A 24824-nucleotide genomic window follows, 5' to 3' on the forward strand; every position below is an offset into this window, starting at 1 on the left:
AGATTGTTTTGTGCCCCGGTGATTGTTTTAAATGAAGTTATATCAGAAGTTGGCTCTATCAAACGTTCATGCATAATGTATGTCTAGCTTACAGTCAAAGAAATGTATTTGATAGAGCGAAATTGATGGGCACATAAAAGCATATTTAAAATCGAAGAAATATGATAAGAAGACCTGATTGTTGGTATGACCAACGAAACTTTACAAAATGTTTTATATAATACATAATATGTGAGGCTTCTTAAACAAAAAGTAGTTCACTCAAAGTCAGTTTAAAAGGCTAATCGCAAGTGTGATATAATTAAGTGTAAAGTGTAAAAATTAAAGTTCTCCTCTTTTGGAAGTCAGTATAACGAATCTAAAAGCTATGACTATTGTCATATATATAAATCCAAATAACTTAGGAACCTAACATTCAAGACGCACTAAATTATGGCGTCTATTGTGGGATATGCCACCTGAAGGCTTATTACGCGTATACCCAAACTCAATCACTTCCGTCAGGTTAAATCTAATTGAAAGTTATGCAAATCTCTCGATTCGACTCCTTCACAATGGTCCCGGATTCCGAATGAGTTAATCCGTGTTTATGTTCCTAATCGGCCCTCCTTCCTCCCTTACTTATACAATGCCCTTTGTGTACCATCTTGTAATGTGCCAAATCAAACGGAATTGTTTATCTATTTATTTCATTAGATGAAACATTATTGAGTTGCCCTTTACGATTTCCTTAAGTTACTTTTTAGGGTTCCGTACCCAAAGGGTAAAACGGGACCCTATTACTGAAATTTCGTTGTCTGTCCGTCTGTCCTTCTGTCTCCAGGCTGTAACTCAAGAACCGCTATAGCTCGACTTCTGAAATTTTCACAGATTGTATAATATATCTGTTGCCACTATAACAACCAATACTAAAAACAAAATAAAATTAATAATTAATTTCCCATACAACAAACGTGATTTTTTTGGCCTTTTTTGCTCTATATCACTAATGGCAACAGGTAGGTACTTTAATTTTTCTCAAAGTCCTTAGTTATATGTGCACTCTAATATTAAATAGTAATATTAAAATAAAAAATAAGGGATATACCCATACAAAAACACAATTTTACAAAAAAACACAATTTTCGGCCTAATTTTGCTCTATAATGGTACGGAACCCTTCGTGCGCGAGTCCGACTCGCACTTGGCCGATCATTAGTGATAATTATTTCTTAAAACAGAATAAATAGGGTTCCACAGTCCACCTCAAACTTTTATCTACTTCCAGTCTTTTAACTATTTAATTTGAATTATAACAAACGAATGCCTTTAAAACTTATACTAGCTATTTGACCGAGCTTTGGTCGGTATTCGAGAAAACACGATAATTCGTGTTTTATCGCATATAAATGTCATTTAATAATGACATTTTCTAAAAATGATTCCTAGCTGGATCGATTTATCGCCCGCGAAACTCCCTATATACTAAATTTCATGAAAATAGTTGCAGCCGATTCCGAGATTCCAATATTATATATTATAATTATATATACAAGAATTGCTCGTTTAAAGATATAAGATTATGTGCAATGATTTGACCTTATTATTTTTCATTACAGCTGAACTCAAAATGGACGTGTTAAGAGAACGAGAAGGAAAAGACAACTTAGAAAGGCAACTGTTGGACGAACAAAAAATGCGAGGTAAGTGATTGATTACAATTTTATATAGTGCCTATATCAATTCTTTAGGAACCTGCTTAATTAATATAACCTAGGCAGCTTAGGAATTATACTGAAAGTGTTCAGAATGTTAGTAATGACGAAAATAGTTATAACGATGAAGCTAAATTAATAACTCATAGGTGAAGATCCGCAAAGTTATAACAAAGAGATGCTATTAAGTAGTAGATAGTAATTGATATCGACGTATTCACATTAGCTATTATTAATAGTGAATACATCGTGAGTCGTGACCATTGTCTACACATCGCAACGCTGTTTACGTCTGCAATAAACAATTTTCCTACGTTTGAGCTTCTCTTTCCGTGTCAGCGGCTCATTGGCCTTCCATTATTGCTGTTTCTATCGAACACAACAATAAATAATTATTCAACAATTCCATAGGATTTGTTAAATTATGGTAACTCTACATTTTCTCTCTCTACATTTAAAGTTTTGCAATATGCACACCTATTGCAAAATTCAAGCCGTAATTTAATAGAAATAAAATAAATTTTAATAATGTCGTGTATTAATTTTATTGGTCATCAGGGCATTTTGTCAGTCTAATTAGTTAAATTAACTCAGCCTTTAACTACATACTTTAGTCTTATTACATGTAATTATTGAGATAATATATACATTTAAAATAATGATATTGTTAAATGCAAAATAAACGATTCCCCGCCCTTTGTAAAGGTTAATTCAGCACAATACAATAACACCCTTTCTTGGCTAATAAACATAGTGTCAGCGAAGAAAACAGACGGAACTGAGTAACCTTTAGCAAATGTCAGGCGCCGTGACGGAGCAGCGAGCTCTAGAAGGGGTACAATTATTGTACACGACTCAATTTAAATTAAATTAACAATATCTAAGTATGTGCTTGTAAAATATAATGAGTAATTAGTAATGTAGATTAATAAGCTACACACGCCAAAAGTCGTTTAAAAAATTGGCACGATGGAAAATCTCAACATTTTTATGGTTTCGTAACCAAATGGTAAAAACGGGATACTATTACTGAGACTTCGATGTCTGTCCGTCTGTCTGTCTGTCTCCAGGCTGTACCTCAAGAACCACTATAGCTAGATTTCTGAAATTTTACAGATGATGTATAACAACAATTAATACTAAAAACAAAATAATGTTAATATTTAATCCCATACAACAAACGTGATATTTTTGGCCGTTTTTGCTCGATATCAATAATGGCAACAGGTAGTCACTTGAAATTTTCACAAAATCCTTAATTATATGTAAACTTTAATAATTAATAATAAAATTAAAATAAAATAATTATTTAAGGGGGGCTCCCATGCAAAAAACATAATTTTTGGCCAATTTAGCTCTATAACAATACGGAACCCTTCGTGAGCGAGTCAGACTCGCACTTGGACGATTATTCTTAAAATGTCATAACACTACTCTATCACCTTTGTAAAAGTCGTCTTCAGTTTCACTCAGTTCCACAATGTAACTGTTCGCTACGAAGTCAAACAAATTAATTTTTTGGTGCAATGACTGAGGGCGTATGTCGCGGTTTAAACCGCTAATGGATTTCCTACGCTGATCGACAGTTCTGTGTCTGCAGTAAAAGCTTTTTGACAATTTCTCACGCTAACTATTACGGTTGTGTCATTGATACTGTTAAAAGTTTTTCATTTCGGTAAAAACGTTTGATTTGTTTCATAAATTTAGCCATCTTTGTACCACATGTTTCACTTAGACTGACGTATTTTGATGCTAAGCTAACTAATTTTCACATAATATACGCTTTGTATCTGTATTTCTGTAACCCTCGAAATAAATGACAGTGTGCATAAAGCAATAATTTACGGTGTTTTGATGAACAAACTATTGTTTCTGCGGTGATTGCAGTGTGGAGACACAAAGAGGGAAACTCCGATTCCATACATATTTCACACGGTGAATGCACTCAGTGCCGCGCAATGGTGGTAATTGCCAAAAACCAATCATCAGATAGCGGAGTATGTGTCGACGCTGTGATAAACGCCTTTGCTTGCAAACACTCAATTACATTTACGCTGCCTGCGTTAAAAATGTAGTACATAGTAATGCAAAACCTTACGCATAACATAAGAGATAATTAAAATTTATAAAAAATAATACACTTTTTTTGGAGAGAGAAATAACCAACGGTTAGTGAGTTGGACATTTAGGGCCTGTTTCACCACTTTCTGATAAAGTGCCGAATAGGCTATTTACAACTTTTCTGACAGATTCTCCATACTTCATCTGTCAAGTTAAGTGGTGGATAGCCTTATCAGGAAGTGGTGAAACAGGCCCTTAAAATTACAAAATTTTTGGTTGTCAACCCGCTTTTGCGATAAAACATGTCCTGTTTTCTTTGGTTCATAAACTTGTATGAAGTTGTTAGTTGTTACCTTTGTTACCGCTGAACCATTGAAAACGTTATTACGTAACAGGTACTAGTAATTGTCTAAAACTAATATTTGTGTTAACTGAACCATTTCATTTCCAATGCCCACAACAATATAGCCCGCTAGTAAATGGTAAAACCATGGACTAGGAATATTTCGCGCACTTGTTAGTTTCGCGCTAAGGCTCAATATCAATCAATCAGGCAATACCTCGTGCCGGAGCTATGGAAATTGAAATATACCCGCTCTCGTCTAATCAACGTCCGCCACATTCATAATAGATATTGTGTCGAATGGACCAGCGGAATCGCCGTATAGCACGAAATTGACTTTTCATCGCCCGTGTATTCGAACGAAAGAAAATCATTATAATGCAAATAGCTAGCGTTAGATGCATCTAATGAATAATCATTTCATATGATACGGAGAAAAACTGTTTTTGAAATATTTGCATGTATTTTCTCAAGCCTGTCTATGCATATTCCTACGAGGCATATTTAGGATGTTTTCTATATCAAAGTACGTCGCCCCTCGATGTTTGATTGCGACGAGAGATGGTACGACTCATTGTGCTCGAGATTCAGTAATTAAATAACATGTAGGCCGTAACATTACGGGCGTCTTGAAAGGGTTCGCAGTGGAAATGCTACGCCAATTATGTGAACATTATGTTCGAAATGAAGGGATATACATATACCTCCCGCGTCTGCAAAGTTATATTCCATTCCACAAATTATTCTCACTCTTTGACTCATATCAATAAGGTGAGTTCATCAAGTATGACACCGTTCTATTATATTTGGTATATTTTGTGTCTTAACAGTCCCCGCAAGTTTAAGGCCCTTCCCCTACGGAGATTCCGTAATTTACCGTATTTAGAGCCTTATTAACTCATAATTTGAAAGCTACAAAGTTATAATAAAAATACAGCAATAATCTTCAGTATATCGACATTCCTTTCCCCGTTTTAAATTTTCTATTTTTGTTTATTATACTCATGATATTACTATATTAGCTTCCAAGGTAATACCAATTTATTAAAATTGAAGCATACATTCAGCATCTCCCTAGTATTTACAAATTACGTTTATTTGAAAAACGCAACAATACATAGATAATTTCATTAGCTACATATTCCCCGTTTTAATTTTTTTAGATAAATTTTCAACTATAATAAGTAAAAAATTAGGATTTTGTGTGATCTCGGCAACGCGTCAAATGTAATATGGTCAAGGTCGTTTGCTCGGGGGAATCAATATTTTAATTCTCATTTTAATAGGTATGAAGTCATGATAAGTCTAATCTACAAAAATGTGCACCTAAAAATTAAATCATTGAATTCCAAATTCCAAGCATGTCAACCAAAGCGCCAAAATTACGTTTTATATCAGTGGTGCCAGTTTGCTATTGCAGCAAATGATTTTGCATGGGGCTAGTATTACATTAGTAACCGAAGTGGATTTGAAATGCTATCATAGTTTGGACAGCCGAGTGGTTCAAATGAATTGTTTTGTGGAACAATCATATCGACATACATCAGTAGTCAACGCAGCCTATTGTTAGGCTACCTAACATCACCCCACGTTATTTGATTTGCTAGCTCTGGACCTAGTTAGGGAGATCTAATGTGGACGTGAATTATTCCAGAAGCAAATAAATCGGTCGGTTTTGTAATTTTGGGAACAAAATAATAGAGATTTATTAGTAAGTTTTTAAATCATTTTTCTACTAGTACCTAATAATTATTGACATTCTTGTAATACAACTTTTATGATTAGGAAATAGAAATGTATATATTTTTAATCAAACTAGTATTGTGGTAGTTATCAAAATTGTTTTGTAAAACTGTAAGGGCCTGTTTCACCACTATCTTATAAAGTGCCTAATAGGCTATTCACAACTTTTTTGACAAATTCTTCATACTTGATCTGTCAAGATAATTGGTGGATAGCCTTATCAGGAAACGGTGAAACAGGCAATAAAAGTTGTAAAATTGTCTTGTACACTGAGTTACTGAACTGGCACTGGCCAGTAATCTGTAATGACATTATATTCAAAAGTGCACAGTGGTGCACTTTTGTATCACCTGATCGGAGATTTTGTATCGGCATAATTAGAAGCTTCCAATTATAGGGATGGTCTCTACTATATAATAATATTTAGTAATTATTTGACAAAAATACGATTCAGCTATTATAAATAATATGATTTGGTAAATAAAATGAATAGAGAAATACAAATACAATATTGGAGAGCCCTGAACTTCATTCATCACTGTATTGGAATGTGTATCTCATTGCTCTCTGCGAAGGGTTTAAGGGCATAAAAATAGTTTCGGTGGTAAATCACACGTCCAGCGAGGTCGTGGGCGGAATACTCCAGAATACTCGACAATTCGACGAGTCAACGCGTGACTTGAGTTACAAAATTTGGCATCTACGGTCCACGAAGATTTTGTTTACTTCTGAAAGATCTTTGGTCGAAGACATAAGGATGACATTCGTAAAAACTGAGGTAAAACAATCACGAATGGATTGTTGTAATTGAATCCCAACTGTCCTGTACTATTTGTCATTTTCATCGTCCAATCATTTGTGATAAATGATTGGACACTAGTTGAGTTTGCATTTTTCATACAAGTTTTATAGCCGAGATTGAAAACTTATGTTTACGTAAACATCTCGTTACTAAAAAAAACATTAAACATTAATCTACTGTGTGAGTGTATAATTATTTTTCAAATGTTGTACCTTATAAACCTAAACTTTTATACATCTACTATTAGGTAGGTAGCTATAACATTTATTACTTCCAATCTACCTAGACAGTTCCAGTAGGTACCTCAGTATAAGATAGTGTTGAACTTTTGAGATCCGCTACACGAGTACACGTAACAATCAAGTGTCTTATTGTTTTGATATCATCCCTCTAAGTTTGAAACTAATTATAAAGTTCCCTCAAGTGATCTAGAACTGACATATATTGACATGGGTGTCGCTAACACTCAACTTAGGATACGGCATATTATCCACACATTAGTGAGCAAATTTACAGGAGCAGCTAGCTAAAGTACAAAGGCGTGAATCATAAAATTATGACTCAATTAAACATTTATTTTAAAACATTTTAAGCCGAGAATTCGTTAGCGGCGCCATAACTCTTTCAATTTGGAACGTACGACCCAATCAGTAATCCTGGGGGTAATTTTTCGAAGGAAACTCATTAAATTACGATTGAAAGGGAGCAACAAACACACAAATCGGATCAATGGATGTTTTCGTGAAACGAAGCGCAGTATGAGCTTCGGCGGCGCATGGCTAATGCAGATGATTAGATTTAGCCGACTGGTCAGATATCTAACCGGCTATATTGTCTGCGTTTGTATTGGGCTTACATTGTACTGGGTAGGTATATTGTTATACTGGCTTTATTCGATCATTTCCACAACGCCGGATGAGGCTGCAAACGCATTTAAATATTGATGTTGAAAAACATAGAATGGATTTATAAAACGTTTGTGTACAAAAAACTTTTTCGTTCACGAAATGCATACAACGATAAAATCTAGCACGAACTACTGAATAAGCCAAAAAAATACAATATACAGTCTAGGGTGTAGCTATAGATAAGTTATATTTCCTTTTAAAGTAAATCACAGCCCACTTGTCCATGTAAAAGTTAATACCTGTTAAGGATAACTAAGAGGCGGTAGAAGGATCCGAATGAAAGGCAGAGGCATTACACATTTCACCGCTAAGTAGAATACGCTGTAGCTTTTCTTTGAAAACACTAAGCGGCCGCCTTATAAGAAACGGACAAGAAAAAATCGACTGCCCATTTAAATGTGGAACAATTTATGCATTAAGCACGGGGCCTAGCGAGCAGCCTGGTTTTAGATTTGATACAAAGCCTACCATTATGGGAGATTGAGTTTATACCTGTGTTCCGGCGGTAAATAAAAATACGAACGTTATAGATGATCTCAATTCGCGAGACAGACAGGTTTATTATGGAAAATATAGTAGTGGGACGTTTAATTTAGCACAGCGTCAACGCGCACAATGAGATAACAGAACTCTCGTACGTCGGCGCTCGGTGCTCGGTGCCACAATGTAGGAGCTTGTAATTACAACTTCTGTAATTACGAACTCGAAGAAGAATACACGGGAGCGATGCTAATCAACGCGCTATTCAGATCCTCACGAGAAAACCAATAAATATAACCTTAATAAAATCTCACGCGGAAATAATAAAATATTACGAGACGCCGCGATTCCGTCTAATTAATTTTGAATATGTGGCTGCGCTGTCTCGGAGGGCGCGTGTACAGGAGTAGAGGAGTAGATGAGCGAGTAGCTACAATGAGTGCTCCGAACTGGAGGTAACGCGATCCGCGAACTCGTTAAATTAGAATTTATGATTGTATGTAAAATGGGTGGAGGTTTCTTGTTTAACGTTGTATTAATATACATTGAGATGTTTTTCATCTTCGAGTGGGCGTGTAATTATAAACGTGTTCTATATTCCGATACATTTCTCTGTAATTTAACTTCTTGTTTTCAATTTTCCTTTTGGCCTACCTTTTAACCTTTTGCTCCTATTTGGGTAGTCTTTTAGCAGTTATACCACATATATATATATAACGAGCTTTTGCCCGCGGCTTCGCTCGCGTTAAGAAGTATTATGATCCCCATCCCCTTCCCCTATTTTAATAACCCCTTGGAGGTGGGATTGATAAAAATCCTTTCTTAGCGGATGCCTACGTCATAATATCTACCTGCATGCAAAATTTCAGCCCGATCGGTCCAGTGGTTTGGACTGTGCGTTGATAGATCACCATGTCAGTCAGTCATCTTTGAGTCTTGTATATACAGGGTGCAATTTATAGATTTGACGGATTAGTTTTGCGTGATATCGGTCATCTGTGATCGGATTGTCGATTTGTTTACAATCGAGTGGACTTGCCTGCCGCCGGGTGACCGCTGCGTCGTCGTCGTAATCTGATCCGTACATGTTGCGCTCAGGACGATTAGCATCAAGAAATGCTGATTTATACTATCAATTTTATATAACTCCTTTAGCCTGAAGTAGACCTATATTATAATTAGTTAATTACGTAGTTATGAAAAAGCAATTTCCAGACTTTTAGGTGGTTGCTACAGAGTGACCTGACTGAACTAGGTATTTACTATTTTACCTTATTAAAATATAATAGAGCAGAGCTTTTAATATAAGTTCCAAAAACAACAAAATATAATTTAGAAACAATCACTTACGGTCCATAAAGCAATATAAAAATGTGCCATAATTGGGTTATGCGAAATGACTCCGGCCCTAGTATTCCGCCCGCCCGCCCTGGCGTGGAGGAAATTCAATAATAATTGAACTCGTGGCCGGCAGACCGCGTCCGGTGTCTTGGGGAAATTGCTTATTGATCTCGCGCTGACTGCTGCCGAGGCGTCCGTAATGCTGCCTCATCCCAATTAGTCAGCAAATTAAAATATGCTCTGATTATTATTATTATTATTATGTGGTTTTTAATAATTAAAGGTTTTAAGTAGATTTAAATTTGTTCTGTATTTCATTATTAAAATTGAATCCGTAGCATTTAAAAATATTATGATATTCGATTTATTTTTAATAGAAACAAAACTAAATCTTGTTATTTTTATTCAAAAGTTGGTGAACACTAAATCTTTGATCGATGAAAAATAATTAAAAAATATAATCAAACAAACACAAAATTTGCGTTAGTTTAACAACAGCAATGCAATTGATGCATATTCTGAGATTTTCCTCAGAAATATGAAACAGCTCACCAGACACCGCGAGCTGTTTATAGGAATGCAAGCTGACGATTGTAACTGCATGTCGATTGTGCCAATAAACCGAGTAAGTATGCTCATTAACGTTTGTTTACAAGACCACACACAGACATCCATTGAAGTACTGAACTGAGGATATCGCAATGCACTATCATATTTAGCACACGTGAAACTGAACACTCGAACACTCGGAATACAACACCATTATTATCATTACAACTGTGCACTTGGACGTCTATGGCACAGAATGCGTATAATTATAGATCTACTTATTCGGCATGAAACAAAAAAAAAATACTCTAATTTCTATCTGTCTATTCTCTCATAAGCGGCTTCTCTATCGTTTATTTTATAACGTCTATATTATGTAACACATTAACAATATTTTTCATAGAGCGGTAAGCCTAGAGTCCATATTATTACCAATTCCAAATTGTTAATATTTTGAAAAAAATAATTTTAATCTATATGCGATGGGGCTCGTGCTGTCCATTCTTTCTGAACCAACTTTTGAAGAAGCCAATTCGTTTTTCCGTATTTTTGCCAATATCGATTATACAGTGTTAAAAATATAAGTGTAAATTTAAGTAAAGGGTACAATGGGATTGACATATCTTCGGATAAAAATCCCTAATTAAATATAGATTAAAAAATATGTAAATAGAACTCTATAAAGCCTTTTTACCACCTATATACAATCTTTCTATGCCTTCATTATTATATCTGTATCAGGCGTTAGTAGGTAATTTACTTTGTAATACGTACGCGAAGAATCAATCTTGTTTTGATCTGGCAGTCCGGCGTGAAAGATGATTCCATTTATACTCTCATTCTGAAGCTACGAGTAACGTTTTATGCTCTAAGCCCCAGTTTATCGACTTATTGGTTTTTATCGTGAATTCGTTTGCTTGTTTATCTTGTTGCGTTATTACCTTTCGACTGCTTACTACCGATTTGATGTGTTTATTAAGAAACGTTTCGACATGTTTTTTCAACAATCTGTTATTCGATTTGGCCATGACGTCTTTATAGATTCTGCGATTTATACATTGCATCGTACTTCGTTTTTATTGATACAGCTGTGTAGAGGTTATAAATAGTGTAATGACGGTGAGAAATTTTATATTAATTGTAGTTATTATTAAGTTGTTCAATATACACAAACATAGAGCATATTAGAAGATTGAGAGAAGGGCACAATTTTTTTATAAAGATATGCGGTTGATTCAAGCAAAAGCCGTCCAGCTAGTCAGTATATACGCCAGTTGTGTTCAGTATATAGTATGTCACAATAACATAGAGTAAATATGAATTATTCTGAACCCTTTCCATCCGGATATAATCAAATGACGCATGCGGAAATTGATTTACGGATACCCTTTCCCGGCTTTTGTCCATTAGGTATCAAAATGTTGGACGCCCGCGCCGCAGACCAAAGAACGTCTAGCTATTGCCAGAGTTACTGAAGAATAGACAACAGTATTTAATGTCTGCTAAGTTCAGTCGAATTTGTGATAAATTCATAAAAAATCTTATTTTCTTATTTTTTACAATTCTCAAGAATTTAAGTTTTTTAGATATTTTAAATTTCATCTATCATGTACTTCAACGTGAACGTTATCAAACATTAGTTTGAAGTAAAAATACAATGAGATATTTCATATTATCAGTTCTCCAAAAAGTACGACATAAAAAACCTATACACGAAATATCAATAACTTTATTAAAGCCTCGCACACCAATTTACGAAAAATTTAAAACTGTAGATACTCATATGGAAAAGTTTTTAATTTAATCGTGTACAACGGAATGCTTTTCATTTTATTACTTTTCGAGAATATCTGCTGCATCTATGTCCACTACTAAAATTAAGTTACTTTTATTTTACTTATATTACATGCCAGTATTGCCAGTGTATTTTATCTAGCAAGACATGATGCAATCATAGCCTTTACAAACAATTCTTCCGAAACAAAAAAAAAACACATTCTAAATCTAAATATACGAATGGCACAAATAAAATGCGAATGGCACGAGCCATTTAAAATAACCTGTCGGCACCTGTTAGTGTCGGGGACATACGTTTCCCGCCTTGGCCGCGGGGGCGCGCCCCTATGACGAATTCACCTTTTATTTTGTCCCACTTGACTCGATTGGGAGTGATTTTTGAGCGTGAATGGGCAGCCAGTGTAATTTGCCATTGACAGCATGAAACGCACATTGAAAGCCATAAAGGACGGACCCAAACTCAATCAGTCGTTGTTTTGTTTAGACGTAAATCAACAAAGGAATGAAAAATGTCATTTCACAAAAATGTTTCAACAAAAACACTGTATAAATTAGTGTGTGATATAGGTGCGTTCGTTACCGTGGCTGAAACCACAATATCACATTTCACAATCTTAGCGTAAGTTTGAGCAGTGCCCTCCAGAATAGTTGCTACACAATAAATTATTTAATAACCCTCGGTCTACCCGACCTGTGCACTTAATCAGGGAATATATTTGAGAGAATCACCTCTTTGGAAACAATTAATTTGGCCTTGATTGGGGCTGTTGCACTTAGAAGATGTCTTTGTGGTCGTAATAGAGGTTTGCTCCCGAGCAATAGAACACTTATATAACTACGTGAACTTCGTCTCGGGAAACTGAGGTACTGGAACTTTGGAACTTTATTATATTGTTAATGTTGCTCGAATTAAGCGAAGGATCGGCGTCTGCTTTGGATTTCAGTTTTTGCTCACTAATATTTGAATGTTGTTTCGTATTATGTATTTTAATTATGCCACCACATAAAGTATAAGGTGACATCACTCATTAAAAAGAGAGTATTGAACTTTCAACAAAGTGTATTCGTTGAAATCAAAAGGTTTGGGGTTTCAAAGCATTGTCCATCTATAATTATCAGTCCCAGGTTACCGATGGCGACCGGTCTCAAGTTAAGTAGTTCACAACTTAAATCGTATCCCATTACAGGACGAACTAACTCTACACGTATTTTCGGTCGCTACGTAACAATTATTATTGTTGTGTAGTACTCGTTATTTAAAAACTGAGGGTTTTCTTATTTGAAAATCATCATCACAGTAGATACGAATGTGTATAAAAAGATGACATGCTTAAGAACTATATTAAAAGCAGACTTCTATTATACATTAGTGAAACACAGGTTGGAGGCAATACAAAAGCGCCATAAACTTACATAATCGTCCCTCTTCCACGTGCGATCGACATTTCTAAACTTTTAATTTTCTCGTGAACAAAACGAGAGAAGGGGTGGCTCATTTGATGTCCAGGGTCGGCGAAGTTCGACGCTTTATTACTGTGTCCGGCTTTAAGTGGGTGTAAAGTTTCAACACCCTTTGATTTACTTGCTGCGCGGAATTGGTATGCAGCGATCGCGACGAATTCGTTTGAAATTCTCCTTTATTAGCTTTTTCTCTTTGACAAACGAGTTAAATAAACCAATCCGGGAGCGTCGCTTTAAATAAACATCGCGGACTTAAATCATGAGCATAATTCTCGAGCACCGGGGAACACTAGCCGCATAACGGGCCCCACAATTATTGCCCTAATGACTCAAAAGGACCACCTCGATCCCCTAATCGGAAGCCAAACTAGCGCCGCTTCTTGCATAGAAATATCTTAAATTGGCAGCTCGGTCCGGCGGCCGATCATAAAACATCTTAATGAGTGCGGCCGGCAGCTGCGGAGCCGCACGTCCCGGCTCCTCTCATATCCATGCAAACTACCCACCGGCGATGTCTTAGCGCCTCTCGCCGGTTGTTTACAAGTCGACAACTAATTTGTTGCAATATGTGCATAGGACAACACAACGAGCGATATCACTTTCGTGCGTGTCTCGCATACATTACCTCCTTCCTTCCTCCGCGGTGACCCTAACGACCCCCGTTATATTCAAATTCGCCCCGGACCGGCCATTTGGACGCGGATTTGTTATAAGATTAAAGGAAGATTTCACTTGTGAAACAATATGGCAGCCGATTTACATATTTCGTTTCCTTATTAGTTTCGGGATATTTGTTTTAGGGCTAGCGAATTTACATTCACTGACCGATTAAATGGCCCTCGGGCGTCTTTAATGGGGGAGCCGCGTGGTCGTTGTTGGCCTCGGCGAATGTGTACTTATGCGTAATTGAATATTTTATGAGCTTAAGTTAATTTAGGGCGAAGGTTGGAGATTTTATAAACAACCAAGAAACCTGCAAGTTCGAGGACGACGTAAATAAATAATCGTAGTTTTGAGTACGCCAAATAGGGGCGTTTTGTCTAACCGCCGAGGAGTCAACACGGCCACTCACATCTCCAGTTGTGTGTTTATCGTGAGCATTTATCTGTTGACTGTTTTTATTTCGCGGTTATCATTTACCCTCTGTTTCAACAATCTCGTCGTATTCCGGACGAGTTTCTTTCATTCGCGCTACGAGTGCTCACGTTGCATTACCTCTATTCAAGTCGAGATAGCTTCACTTAGTTTCCTCTTTTTCAGTCCGGACGGGTTAATTTCTGCATCTTTATTATTCGAGTGGCCGGTATATGGCTGCAGTCTAGTCTCGACGTAGATTGTGTGGCGGAAAGCAAACTTGAATTGTTGGGTCGCGTGGAGGTAATGAACGCACGGGTGGGATCCGGCGCTGGAGGGGTCTAGAGGGGGAGGAGGGGAGGGGGGAGCGGGTGCCCCCCTCGGGAGGCACACCTGGGAGTGAACGCCGAGCGGGGAGGATGCATCGCGTCCTGTATGCACAGCGCCGCTTCCGCATTCGTTAATGCAAAAGCGAGCGCAGACTTCAGGTGTACATTTTCAGCGCTTGTGTGCTTTATACTCGATGTTAAGGCGCGCGTCTTTGTGAAATGTTGGGCTTCAATTATTATTATTACATTTTGTGTCGGTGGGTGCTTTGAGATACGCTGAAGACATTATGATTGTAAACTGCTTTAAATCATTTTCGCACAATCTCACTGTTTAGCTCCAAGCTGTAGAATATAGACAATGAGTAACTACTACGTAGGCCGTATGAGTAGAATTTCTTCCAAAACCAACGAGAGGAATTTAATAGGCATTTGTTAGCTCTAAGTGTGTATGTGTGTGTGTAATAACTAATAAGTTAAATTCACGACATTTAACATTTGTTAAAATTCTTGGGTACCTACGGTAGTAGTCCATTCATGAACATTATGTTGATTCTACTGACTAATTCTAAAAGCATAATGTGTGGCTCATTCCATTTAATTAGTAGGCATGAAGTAAAGCATTAAAACTACAAAAGAAAATGAAAACCCGAGACTACAATTAATAATCTACGAGCAGTCCAAAAATCGTTGAATTCTTTTGCTCGTAATAAAGTGGAAAACACACAGGAGCTTAACAATTCATTACTGCATTCATTCATTTCGGGTTCATTAAAATCGCATTAGGATTAATTTTTCTCGTCCCCATTTAAATTCGCAGTTTGCCGAGGGGATCTCGCTGGACGCCAGCAATCATCCATTGTCAATATTTGCTGTACGTTACCTGCTTTTCATGATATTGCGCGACAACCTGAGGTGTACGTTTTATATTCTTTACATTTCCGCGGATCCCATTATGTCCTTGATTGAAATGCGAGTTTCTAAGACGACTTTTAGAGAGTTTTTGTTTATAATATACTGCTTTAGTTGCAAAGCGGAAATTAATTTTGCTCAACGAGATATTGAACCGAATTGCAAACACTCTTTCTCCACTAATTAAATATAGATTAGAAAACGACTTTCATCGAGTCACAATATTAAAGTAACATCCAATACCGGTTATTACTTTACTAATTTTATGTGTGTGTACGATGGCCATTAAATAAAACGCCCAATAAGTCATAAATAAGATTATTTTTTGTCGCGGCCGTAATGCTCGTCGAGACGATCAATTTCAGTGTTAATGTGTACTTTCATGCCCTCGCCTCTCACTGAAAATTATTACCACATTTTCAGACGTATGGGAAATAATACTATTATTATTATTGAATAATGTGTTAATATTATCTATGCCAATAATTACTATTTTGTTAAGGATAATGCATTAAAATAATTTAACAAAAACACCAATCAAGAAAATATTATAATAATTTATATCGTAAAATGTAAAATTTAATTGAAGCAATATAATATTATGTATAAAAGTCATTCTATTTTTAAACCATGGTGGCATTAGTAAATGAACTATCTCAATAAAAAATATAAAGTAACTCAATACCCCGGGGCACAGAGTAAGCATCCTGTTATCACAACAATGTATCAGGCAAATCGAATGTAAATCGATATTTTTCTCGAATCGATAGCGAAGCCTCACGAGTCGTCATTCGCACGCGATGCTCTTCCTCACTGACGAATATCTACGTTATTAATTCAGGCATATTAATAAAGGGCTCACGTTACGACCACACCGTGTCGCAGGAAGCATGGCCCGGTGAACCAATCCGACCGAATTATATTCCACGCCTGAATCATATTCACCAATCGATTTCGTATCTATTCGAATGAAAACAAAAATAAACGTGCGCTGATTCAAATTTCGAATTTCAATCGTCTCGAGGAATGCCGATGGCCAAAATGGTGGCCGGAGGCTGCAATATCGGAGTTTCACGCTCCGCGGGTCGCGGACATCATAACCAGTCGAATGATAACTATAAAGAGTGATTGTATTTTTACTAACGTCGTAATAATACGGAATGTCCAGTGGACCCTTTGATCGCTTTTGATTAAAGTGCTCGCGATTCCTTCGCCCATAAACATTTTTTGTCTACCGTTCGCTGTTATGAAGCAGTTCGAATGCTTCGAGTGTTTTATTTTTCATTTCATCGGTCATAACTTTTCGGTCAAAGCGTCTGATCTTACGAAAATAATAATCCAGATAAGCAGCTTAGAAAAATATTTGAAAAGAAGCAAATCTATAAACAAACGGAAATCTTAGATTGACGCTGTATCTTGGCAGGCAATGCCCCTCAACGAGCATACGCTGTGATAACTGACACATCTTATCTATCCACCATTATTTCATACACATCTATCGGAAAGCCATTCCGACTGTGTCGGATTTTATTCTAGGCAATTTATTTTCAATAAAGAACTATAAAAAAGACTTATCTAAATGGCTTCGGTGCGACTGGGAGGGGCGGAGCTGTCATAAAACTCGATTCTTATTTACGTCATATGGCACAACTGGGAGCACTGTGCCATGATCTGCCAGATTAGAGACCACATAAAGATAATAATTAATATCGTGATAAATATTTTAGCGACATTTTTGGACTTGGACCCAAGTAAAGCGAAAAACTCATAAAATATCAAAAATATTTCATGTAAGCAGTGAAATAAATAAGTATTTAAATTTTAATATAAAATCTAATTTTATGAATAAATTGAAAGTTCGTATATTGGTACCTTTTACGAAGGTGTAATCAAAATTCAAATAATTCAAAAATAACTATTCAAATTATAATGCTGGAGCCTAGACTGTTATCAAAAACTTATCGCCTCCGTCATCGGTAGGTAATCGAATTATTGTACGAACAAAAACTAAGCGGCGAAGGCTCGGACCTCTTATTAGCTCCAATATTAATGGGATAAAAACAACATTTAAGTCGAACATAATAATTTTTATTTTATGCGCGACGTATTAAGGGAGCAAAATATAAATTCGAGCACGCAAACCGACTCATTTACATGTTATTCGAGCGACCGACCCGAGGGGGCCGTATCAGCCATTTATGAGTCGAAAGTATTAAAGAAAAGAAAACCGGATACACATAAAGAGATAGATATAATAATAAGAAAAAGAAGCGCGCAAGAAAACCGCTCGCGGCGAACGAGCCCCGTACAAAACGGCATTGTTCCGCGACTTTTAAAAACGGAACAAAACGAATGAGGGGAAGGAAATCGGATGAAAATATGAAAAGAATACACGCTGTACGAGTAGAAGTGAAACGTCGGTGATCCGCCGAGCCGCCGCGCCGCCCGCCGCGGTCCGCAAATATAATTTGCATAGTCAAGTAGCCCAACTTTTGTGTGCAACGGATGTTCGCAACCATATTCGTTCGTCGCTTTTTAACCACACTCTCGTTCTGTATCGGCCGGACTTTTTATTGCATTTTTCCCCTTTGAACGGATTCTTTCAATATTTTGGTGGTTCGTTTTTATTCAAACGCCCGGTTGTCGAATTGTTTCTGTTCATATCGCGCTTTGATCATATCATTTTTGCGATCAGAACACAATTGAAATATTTTGCCGATGCGGGGTATTCATTTTGACCGAGGAGAGTAGCTTTTATATTGAGCTTTTAGATGAGGGTATACCATTAGTAGTTTAAGTATTGTAATTTGTAATCCATAGAAATAAAAATAGGTATACAATAATTATAACCGATGTAATTATGAATTCGCTACGCTAGATTGAGACACGATCAGCAATGACATTACAATTATACTCTATTAATTAACGTGATAAGCAATATTATGCAAAGGATAAACTATACGTTTGAAGCATTTAAAGCCAGTATCAACAAAGAATGATTTAGACAAGCGAGTACAATAGTCGACAAAGGATTAGAATTCTATATTGAAAGCCTCCCTCGACCCGACAGGAGTAATCCATTGAGGAATTATTAGGATTCATCTTTGCTCATCTTACTTACAATATCAACCGGATCACTCACAAAGGACGCCGCCGACCAATATTGACTTAAAAACAAAAGACTGGTATTATACTTATTAGATGGTATTAAACAATGGTAAAAATATGATTTAATCTGACTGTCATTTCACATTATAAAATAAAGCTTTAACATGTTTCCCCATTCCTTACTAATAAAAATATTTTATACAGACACATAGCTATACAAGTTAAGGCCTTGTTTAAGAAGCCTGACGTTGCAGGCAGAAACAAAACATTGTACAACTAAAACGTCTGTGTGTACAGCGAAGATGTTTATTATATGGTTTTTTTTTTTAAATATGAAACAAGCAACAGCCTTATAAATAAATCACTGAGGTATGGCGAGAGCTAATTGCTGACCATTAATGCGATGTTTTCAAATGAGGTAAGATGAAAAGGTCCAAAAATAAGCGTCATCGGAGTGAGAACGGTTTTTCAGAGGTGTCGGTCTGTGGCGCGGACTCGCCGGCCCGTAATTTTCCACTCGCTGGTCGCTCACATGTGCACTCGTATTGACCTAACCTTTTCATCCTAAAACGAGGTTTATATTCGGGGATGATTTGTTTTTCCCGCAATGACCTATTTTTATTGTTCTTTTTTGTGATAATGTCGACGCTCCCATCGAATAATCGGACAATATGCTATTGTGGAGGTTTTTTTTTTCTTTATTTAGGGAGCTTAGTCAACATTGACTATGACGCTCCATTAGAACAACAATTAAATTTAACCTTAAATCAATATTAATCTATTGCACGTCTATTAAGTGCTATCTTAACCATATTATAAATTTCTTTAGCTTTATCTGACAGGGATAAGGATATTGTGGGGTTTTTCGTATTACGTGTTTTTAGCATCTAGAATTCAAAATACATAATTTGATTTTTTTTTTCAGATTTTCTATGGATATTTAGATAGATATTAAAAATATTGTGTGCTCTGTTGATACATGAGCTATGAGAACCATCCTGTTGAGATATTCCTTTAAAATGAATTAATATACCAATACTTACATTTATTTTATGCCCTCTCGCAAGAAACTGCTATTCACATGCATGTAAAACATCAAAGTATTGAATAACTTGGTGAAACTTCATCTAATTAGATAGAACTCCTAATGAAACATGCATAGAGTACAATGTTTCACGTCAGTATACGAATTGACAGCCAACACTAATTACCGCGCAGCTTAGAAATACTAGGATTTGAAACGAGAAAAACCTTATTACTTATTACCAGTGTCGGAGGTTGGAACATAACAAATGATCAGGAGTCCATCACTAGTGAACTTCGACCGGCTTCATTATGCATCACTAATTACGGCTAATCTAACCTATAAGATAGATAAAAATATAAATAACGTTCTTAGCAACAATTTATTAAGATAGACACAAAGCTATAAAAATGTAGAGTTCTGCAGTGGTTAAAACCAGTTACAAATTTCGTTTACGAATATCTCATTTTAAGTACTGTTATTTTGAAATGTTATTTTAATAATGACACAGAATATATACTAGTAGTACCAAATAATGAGCTAATTTTATCCCGTCGTCGATATGCAAACGAAAGGGAAAGGACACTATTTAATATTTGACGATAAACTCGCCTCAAAGGCGCGGCTCGATATATCAATAGCCTTTCCGACTCCATCATTCGTCAGTCCGACCACAGAGAGAAAAAGATAGCAAGATTAATGCTCTACGTACGCGAGGGAGATACTATAAGTACGGTTGATTAAGGCTCTACTACAAAAACAAAATGGAATCTCGCCTTGTATTAACATTTTTACTTGACACATTCCAAATAAAGATATTATATTGGTATCCCTTTTTGTGTTATTTAAGTTCCATATCGCGATGCGTATTTTATAAATACGAATAAAGTAATACGAAGTCGTTATAAACGGATCATTTATATTCAATGTCATTTTTATCATGGTTGCGAAGTGCGAAGTCCCCGAGTAAACTAGGAGCATGCTGCAAAAGTTTGTTTAGGATACAAAATTCATTTATATTTTAGATGGCTACTCACCTGCATCGCGGAGGAAAATATTTACGGAAAACTTACGCCTACTAATACATCTAGTGTACCTTACTTTTTTGATAAATTTTATAGAGTAAACCCTAAGTAAACCTGATTAAACGTAATATGTACTTTATAAAAAATAGAATATAGTTGTTGTTTTGATTTCATTTTAATTTGTGCCTATTATTTTCAGTTATTTACCAAAAAAGACTAAAGAAAGAACGAAAACAACGACAGCAAATCCAAGAGCAGCTGGAAATGGAACTGAAGAGACGACAGAAAATAGAAGAGGCATTGAAGCAGTCGGGTGCGCCCGCCGAAATACTGAGAATAGTAACAGGTAATTGTTTACACTTCGCAGTGTTATATAAAATGTTTTATTCAAAGATATACTTTAATGTCTTCCGTCTGGATAATAGATATAATCTACGTGAAATTGTAAAATACATTCAGCACATCAAAGTCGAACACGAAGCCCGTCGAGCGATCACGATCAGACTATTCAACAAGTATCAACATTACTCTGTTTCTGACATGTTAACTTGCCGACTGTCAAACTATGTGTATCAGTGAGGCGTTCTCGCGTTCCGGTAATGACCTAACTCCTCGACGATCCGTTAAGTTTTCAACTTTACGTGATGTATTTAAGAATCATTGTTTAATTGATGTTCACTGTTGATTTGCGCCGGCATCGCGCCAAGGTGCCGTGGAGTGCGTGACGTAAGAAGGGTGGTAAACGTCAGTGAAGGCTTGTGCTAATCTCCGTGTCAGGAAATCGTTTCGCAGGCCATTTGAAACGGGGGTTCGGTGCTGAACTAACACGCATTCGAGTTCAATTTCTTGTGTAATCGCTGTTTGCTATTTGTCGACCTACTTCACTTTATAGCGGCTAATCTATTCAGAGAACAAAGTTTTGCTCGATTAGCGGTGCCCTATTAAGTCGTACTTTTGGTTTCCAAGGGCTGCAAGTTGCAACGGGGGTATTGTAGAACTAATAATGCTAGTGTTGGTTGTGCACGTACACGGGAATGCACAAAACAGATCGGCCTGCGAAGGGCCTAGCACTAGCAACCGTTTTGAAATTCCCCCGAAGAACATAGGAAAAGTCCCATATATTTTTCGAAGCATGAGCTATAACTTCCACCACTTCACAGAGAACCTGACACCAGCGCCACAGGAGAACCGTCCGGAGCGCGAGAACGGCACGGAGAGCAAGCCGCCCAGCGCCGAGCCCCCCACCAGCTCGCCCCCCTTCCCGCGCGACCCCCCGCGCACGCCCGACAAACCGCAGTGGAACTACCCGCCGCCGCCGGTTGACATCATGACCAGCGGCGCCGCCTTCTGGCAGAACTATTCTGGTAAGTGCTGCTTAGAGTACGGTTACACGGTCATTCTGGCATCAGTTCAGTTACACAGACCTGACTTTTTTATTGAATTTTCCGGCCATAATTCTGACGTCAGTCTAAGATTGATGGACTGACCGTGTAACCCTAGACTTAGAATCAGAGGATATCAGACGCTCGGTGCATGAACCGAACCTACCTTAAGATACAACAACCGTGATGTCAGTAGTAATCAAAGCGTCTAGTTATGTTACGCGATCATCACCCGTAACATGCTTCATTATTGTAAATTACTAGATACAAGTACCTCACTCTTAGTGACAAACACCAATAGACCTTTAAATAATGGAAGAACATTTAAAAAATAATCATCATAATATTATCATCATGTATGAGAAAATGACTAGATACTTTATACTCCTACAAAAAATGTATTTTCTTTCCTGATATAATATTTAAATAAACGAAAACACTCTAACTCTAGTAATATTGTACCAAAGGGAGGGTCTTACAAAAGGAAGTAAAAAATTCGACATGCGAAATTTATACTCATCATATTACATACCATTGCGGATTGGGAATGTCAGATATTTAAAAGCACAAAATGAACGATACACGCACGTCCATTTTTGATATTTCACTGGGGTGGGCTCGGCTCTATCGTTTATTGAATTATAAAGTTAAGGAATAAAAAATCTTATGATAGATGGAAAAAGGTTCTCCCCAAAATGTTTACTGACGTAAATGAAATTCAATCTGAAAAAGTTCAAGTATCAAAAGCTATAACTTCCTTATGAAAAGCTCAGGATTTCATTAAAGCACATTGGGTTAGAAAATATAATAGTTTATGTGACGTGTTTGGGTGAGCTTTACAATAAAAAATAGTACCTTGATTTAAATAGACATTGCACAATGTTGGCATTTTATAAGACATAGACTACATAGGCTCTATAATATCTTCATAATAATGTAAGGAATAGATTCGTGATTCGCTAACACCGCTGTTGGTGTTACAACGCACGTTCTAACATTGATACGTAGCAACTATTTCCTGCATTGTCGACAAGTGCCCTATAATACGGAGCCCTCAAGTAGATTGCAATTTAAGTGTTACCCCTTTCGAGTACGAATGCACGCGAGCACGCAAATACAGGATAACGCTCATGGAATATTGCATTTCTACATTTTGCAACACAAAAGACAATGTTAATAAACATTTTGATTTTATGTTGTGGACGTATAAGTAATCTTTGTGATTCGATTAGTAAATCGATATTTAAGGAATTTTGATATAAAAAATCTGACAATATAATATTTTGTGATAGATGATGTAATTAAGAAATTAATTGGGATACACAATTAAGAAGATTCAATAAGAAATTAAAAGAGAAACTCATAAATTAACAAGAATATGCCTTTCACAAAGTTTTATTACACTCAAAAATATTTTTTTGTATCCGTAAATTAGAAAACTTTTGCTACATTCCCTTCCCTGGAAACCGGGTGATTTAAATAAAAAGTTGTTTACAAATAAAACAGAAAGTAAACACGATGCTTAGGTACATTTAATTAATTTTAACAGTTTATAAAATATTAAAATATACTTTGATGATGAGTTGCATTTAATATATTAGTATACAGATTTCTCCCATATTATAGTTTCCTACTTATAGTAAAAGTAAGAATCAAATGAAATGGTCTCTTACATTGCCTACCAGATTTTGACTAATTATAAAGTAAAAAATCTATAATATATTATCTTTCGTAATTCAGTTCAAAATTCACAAAAATGGTCGCTATAAACCTAAACAAAATTATAATAAAAGTTATTAATTACAGCATACCGCTGTTTTTGCGAGGAAAAAACATAAATGTTAAGTAATATAAAGTTGAAAAATTAATAAAGAGGAAAGTTCTTCGGTTACTTTTTAGGTGCGCTTGTAAAATGAATGGAAATAAAATTGTATCGCACAGGTGCGCTGCCAACCGCTGAAGATATTAATTTTTGTTTTGAGCAAACAATATAAGCGTACATAAATATCATCTGGCTCGACCTACTTTTATACATTTTTTAAATTTCAGGTTTAATTTCAGTATAAAATAATACAATGGCTGTTTGATTGAATTTATACCGACGTTCGTATACCTACGTATATATTATATTGGTAATGAACTAAACTCATAACTGCGAGTAATAAGTAATAACTCATTCACCGCGTAATAAAAAAAAAGAAATAGTTTCGCGAGGACTTTAAAAAACAACACGCAATGCGATGATTATTGTCACAACACTTTTCTTTTTAATTGTGCTTCAGTAGGGCGTGGAAGCATTACAATTACCCGGAAAAAATAAAAAATACCGAGACCACAGTAATGAATTGAACCGAAAAATATTATTATCAGAATATAAAATCAAGTCATGATCAGTTCAGTCTGACGTGGCGGGATGCAATGAAGCACTGGATTTTCAGGCGTGCAATTTTAAAAAATTTCACTTAATTAGCAGCAGACTTCCTTTACATTCCTAGAGAGATTTCAACATCTACAATTACTGTAAAATAAGTGATTAAACCTTCATAAAAATATTTTTTGTAGAGTCACTAACAAAGTCAAGGAAAAGCTATAAGACAAAATGTGTTCATTTTCGATCGATCTGTTGAGCGATCGATACTTTCACGCTCATTAAAGTTTGAAACAGAGCACAATACTAAAAAACTCGAAATCTTTTATTTTTTCCGGCACATTTAATTATGTCACGAAATCAAATTATTATTGGAGATGTAAAATAAGAATTCCTTTACAATAGGTAACGCAATCAGCGCCATTG

The 24824-nt window shown here is 36.2% G+C and overlaps 1 protein-coding gene across 6 annotated transcripts in view; it reads left to right on the plus strand.

The window, feature by feature from the left end:
- Positions 1-24824, plus strand: part of LOC121739772 (dachshund homolog 1) — a 135339-nt gene that overhangs the window by 107099 nt on the left and 3416 nt on the right. For all 6 annotated transcript variants that reach the window (XM_042132330.1, XM_042132331.1, XM_042132332.1 and 3 more), the window contains 3 exons: positions 1599-1682; positions 20848-20994; positions 21809-22012. In XM_042132330.1, the coding sequence (XP_041988264.1) occupies positions 1599-1682; positions 20848-20994; positions 21809-22012 (435 nt within the window). The remainder of the gene's footprint in view (positions 1-1598; positions 1683-20847; positions 20995-21808; positions 22013-24824) is intronic.

The sequence above is a fragment of the Aricia agestis genome, chromosome 2, assembly GCF_905147365.1.
Source record: "Aricia agestis chromosome 2, ilAriAges1.1, whole genome shotgun sequence".
Taxonomy (NCBI): domain Eukaryota; kingdom Metazoa; phylum Arthropoda; class Insecta; order Lepidoptera; family Lycaenidae; genus Aricia; species Aricia agestis.